Raw genomic sequence first — 4947 nt, forward strand, 5'->3', positions numbered from 1 at the left:
TTCCACTCATCTTTTCCCTCATTTTAAGTTTTCTTCAATTAGCTCAAACAATGCTTATAGGAAATGAGTGTTTTATTGGATGTGCAAGCCAAAAAGTTCCGACTGAGTAGTTGTTGTTTGGTTTGTTGTTGCTGTGTGACAGGCTGTTAGATCCATCTATATTGAGTGAAAAATGTTAAAAGCATCAACATAAATTTTACAGCCATCATGTTTTGAGATCATTTTATCACTGAGCACTATGCAAAGCACTTTCTGACCTATGAGTTTCCCTTTTTCAGCTAAGCTCATAGCTAAACTTCAGTGAAGGCACAAACATGGAAAACCTACCAAAGTGGTTTACAACTATCCACCACAAAACTATTTAGAAACCATTTTATTCACTCTGCAAACACTACACAAATGACATTATATAAATTAGACTATACCGTGTATTAACATTCATAATTCAAACAATTCATGCATATACAGCATTACACTACACAGAGTTTTATATATACAAAACTACATTAGAACATAATTAGCAACACTGGTTGACATCAGCACTAGAAATCATCATCATCACAGATGTCAAGATACACATCAAAAGCCTCCCGATTACAATTTCCATCAGGTGTAAAGACATATTTATGGAATGTCCCATCAACACATATAGCTGAAAAAGATAAGAAAGAGACCTTAAGAAACAATTCAAAACAAAATAATGAAAGGGTGTATTTCAAAATCTACTCACCAATGACAGAGTTGACATTTTTGGAGGTGTTCTTTCCAAAGGCACAGATGCAAGCACACTCAGCTGGCACAGTAAAACTGGCCAGAGACCACTGACTGTCCACATACTGCCCAATAACTGGACCCACCTTTCCCACACGAGCCAAGCTGTGAGGACATAATTACAATAAACCATTCACATTAGTTACTACTAAAAAAATTCTTCCATACATTCTATATTTGAAGAGCCAATCTTGGCCTTACGCCGAACGCCGATTGAGTTTGGTGTCCTTAAGGGCAAAAATGTGAACCGTGCCCTTGTCACTGGACGCACACAGGAAGGAGGAGTCATGGCTGAAGTTGATGCTGTAAAAGAGATTGGGGACTGTGTGTAAATCAGTAAATACTCATTTGGCACATCTGGCATATTGCCAGTGAACATTTCTGTTCTATACATCACTGTAAATGTTCATCTTATCAGAGAGTATCAGCTTAATGTCATATGCACATGTATCCATTGCCAAATAAAACATGGAAATTGAGTAAGTACAGTCTGGTATTATTCTTTCCCATAACAATATGCAAACTACTTCTTTCTGAAGTAGTTCCCTTTATTAAAAAGTAGTTTAAAAACCTATAGTTTTAAAATATTAAAAACATATTCCAGTCCATAATTCTTTAATAGATTTAGTTCCACTATAGGTCAATCTATAACAGTTTAACCAGGACCTCTGTCCAAAACACCCTGTTTCTCAGGAAATCTTGTACTTCACTACAATTTATATATACGCACGCACACACACGCACGCACGCACGCACACACGCCATGCGCACACACGCACACAGTGTATCCAAATACAGAAAAGCACAAATAATGGATTTTTACAAATATTTACTGGGATTGGGTTTGTTTTTTTTTTCTTTTTAACTTAACTGGACTGCTGATGTAGTTTATTATAACTGGTCTACTGTTTTTATATTGGATCTGCAATATGTGAAACAGAATTTGTTTGCCCAGGAGGTGATTAGCCTATGTTGGTTGTGACAGTGTAGTTACTAGTTAGTTCACCTATATTCTTCTTTTTTCAGATATCACAGTGAATAAATAAAGTGCTATTTATTTATTCACTGTGCAAAACTGCTATGCCACTATTTCAACTCAGAAGACACAGACACAACAGAGCTTGTTTGACCAGAAGGAGATTAGGCTAGTGTTCACGCTAGTTAGCGCCACTGTTAACTCCATAGTTAGCAGTTTTGATCACTTATTTGCTGTCCCTTAACTCCTACACTATCTTCAAACATGTATGCCCTTTTATTCAAATACAAAATTTTGCTGCCTCAAGAAATATAGATGCGAATACTAGGCTCTCTACACATCCCTAATACTCTATGTATATATGGACACCCATATGAATCATTATATTGCAATGTTTAATGCCATAATCTTTTAATTAACTTTGTAAGTAGCTTTCATTTGTTTGAATATCAATACTACGTAAATTTACATACAATACCACAATAATGCTAATTACAATGCTAAATTCTGAATTTATTGAATGTTAAATATTTTTATGTATATTATACTATATACTTATGGTAGTTCTAGCTCATCATATATGAGGACAGTGGCAGGCATTACAACATTGCTTTGTATGTTACATTTTTACTACAGCAAATCTCTAAGCTTGCCTCCAAACATAACTGGGTGGCTCATTAGCTAGCCAGCCTACTGCAGTGATAGAAAACGTAATATGTATACTTAGATCTACCGAGAACATACCCACAGGCACCCCACAATCTTCAATCAACTTTGGATCTCATTAAAGTTTTACAGTGGAAGTATTTGGCAGTTCATTCCACTTCATTCCAGTACTTCTCGAGCTAGATGCCCTGTAACGGTTCAAGCTCATACCAAACCGGCTTGGTGCACTTAGGCTACTATTAGCCCAGTAATGAAGACTCTATTTCTTCACTAATAGTGTATTTTAACTTTTAATATTATTCCCTCACTTTTTTGAATGTGTATCTGTATTCAGAAACTCACCATGTTATATTAATGTTCTACATGCAGCCATACTTTTCAAAAACTCTCCAGTATTAGCAATACAGATATGGCAAGTATCATTTTATTTCCAAACTCAACTGAAATAGAATCAGTGTCCTACTGAACTGCGAACATCAATCAAAATCTAATCATAGTGGGAGATCAGTGCTGATTCTGAGCCTGCTAAGTAATTCTAACAAAAAAATAAAATAAAAATTTTTTAAAAGACTAAACAGTCTTTTGCCACGGAATGCTCCCCTTCCCATTGATCATATGGCACAGCCCGCCGCAAGCAGTGGGAGTTTCGCACTGACTGTTTCTGATTCATCCTACTCGTAACCACGCCTACTTGTCAGCACACATCTGGTTTAGCCTTGTTATGTTTGTATGTATTTAAACTCTTGTTAGTGTGTGCATTTATGTCGGTCATTGTTCATGTTAATGTTCACAAGGTTCATGGTGTCCATGTTAGCTGTAGCCATGCTTATGTTCAATGTTTATGTTATATGTGAGTGCCGTTGTCTTCATTGTGTGTTAATAAACATCTGTCACCATCAAGGGAGTCTGTACATCCTGCTCCTTGACTTGCAGCTCTCGGGCCATTACATCTTTTAAATTAAGTCTTCTAATTTATCCCCAATTCTAATTTTCGCTGCTGAAAAATCTTGGTAGGATATAAGTAAATGTTAGTAACTGCAGTATTAGTGTTATAATCTGTGACAGCAGATGTGCATGTTAATATCTAGTTAAATATAAATGTCAAAGTAGGAAGTTTAGTGTTATTATTATTTAAAAAAAATCAAAGATGCCACAAAACAATAGCCTTCAAGGTTATATTCTGTAGACATTCATCCTGTTTGTCTTATGATGCAATTCACCACTATGTTTGCAGTAATGTTTTCCCAAGTCTTAAGATTCCATTACTTTTAGTTAACTATTAATACATCAAAACTATTCATATAGATCTTTTGAAAGTGAGAAATGCTAAAAAAAATATAGTTGGGATTATTTTTTGCATAAAATAGTAACCCATATTTGAAACCCACATTACTCCTTAAAAATGAAAATTCAGTCACCAGTATAAAGTGGCAGGATCTGTTCCTCTGCGCAGTTCCACAAGCTTGTCGCGTGTAGAGGTGTCAAACAGACGGATCAAGGTACCCTTCCGGGAGGCAGAGGCTACCACAGTGCCAGGCTGGTTCAGAGCCAAGCAAGCGATTTCACTCTGATGAGCATTAATAGTGAATGGGGCAGACGACGTTCCAGGTTTCGTGTTAGAAAGGTCCTGCCAAAAAAAATGGATAGCAAATAGCAAACGTTCAGGATCTAGAGACTTGTTTACTTCTCCCAGCCTACAATTTGAAAACTTTACAAATCCTTCACTTGAGTAAAAGAAAAAAATAAAAGTTATTATTCTGTTGAACATGATTACACTATATTGCCAAAAGAATTCGCTCACCCATCAAAATCATTAAATTCAGATGTTCCAGTTACTTTCATGGCCACAGGTGTGTAAAACCCAAGCACCAAAGCATGCAGACTGCTTCTACAAACATTTGTGAAAGAATGGGTCGCTCTCAGGAGCTCAGTGAATTCCAGTGTGGTACCATGATAGGATGCAACAAGTCCAGTCGTGAAATTTCATCGCTACTAAATATTCCAGTCAACTGTCAGTGGTATTATAACAAAGTGGAAGTGACAGCAACTCGTGTGTGCGTGTGTGTGCGCGCATGTGTGCGACAGCAACTCGACAGGCCACGTAAAATGAGAAAGTGGGGTCAGCGGATGCTGAGGCGCATACTTCACAGAGGTCACCAACTTTCTGCAGAGTCAATCACTACAGACTTCCAAACGTCATGTGGCCTTCAGATTAGCTCAAGAACAATGCATAGAGTTTCATGGAATGGGTTTCCATGGCTGAGCAGCAGCATCGAAGCCTTACCAAGCGCAATGCAAAGCATCAGATGCAGTGGTGTAAAGCACGCTGCCACTGGACTCTAGAGCAGTGACGAATCACACTTCTCTGTCTGGCAATCCGATGAATGAGTCTGGGTTTGGCGGTTGCCAGGAGAATGGTACTTGTCTGACTGCATTGTGCCAAGTGTAAAGTTTAATTGAGGGGAGATTATGGAGTTGTTTTTCAGGAGTTGGGCTCAGCCCTACAGTTCCAGTGAAGGAACTGTTAATGCTTC

The 4947-nt window shown here is 37.6% G+C and overlaps 1 protein-coding gene across 1 annotated transcript in view; it reads right to left on the reverse strand.

Annotated features, from left to right (window-relative positions):
• Positions 1 to 358: 358 nt before the first annotated feature.
• Positions 359 to 4947, reverse strand: part of wdr45 (WD repeat domain 45) — an 11820-nt gene continuing 7231 nt past the window's right edge. Inside the window, exons 8-11 of the mRNA XM_027010373.3 lie at positions 3832 to 4040; positions 973 to 1074; positions 731 to 876; positions 359 to 652 (exon numbers count right to left, since the gene is read on the reverse strand). Of these exons, the coding sequence (XP_026866174.1) occupies positions 543 to 652; positions 731 to 876; positions 973 to 1074; positions 3832 to 4040 (567 nt within the window). The 3' untranslated portion in view covers positions 359 to 542. The remainder of the gene's footprint in view (positions 653 to 730; positions 877 to 972; positions 1075 to 3831; positions 4041 to 4947) is intronic.

Source organism: Electrophorus electricus, chromosome 19, assembly GCF_041902795.1.
Source record: "Electrophorus electricus isolate QZ-2024a chromosome 19, ASM4190279v1, whole genome shotgun sequence".
Taxonomy (NCBI): Eukaryota; Metazoa; Chordata; class Actinopteri; order Gymnotiformes; family Gymnotidae; genus Electrophorus; species Electrophorus electricus.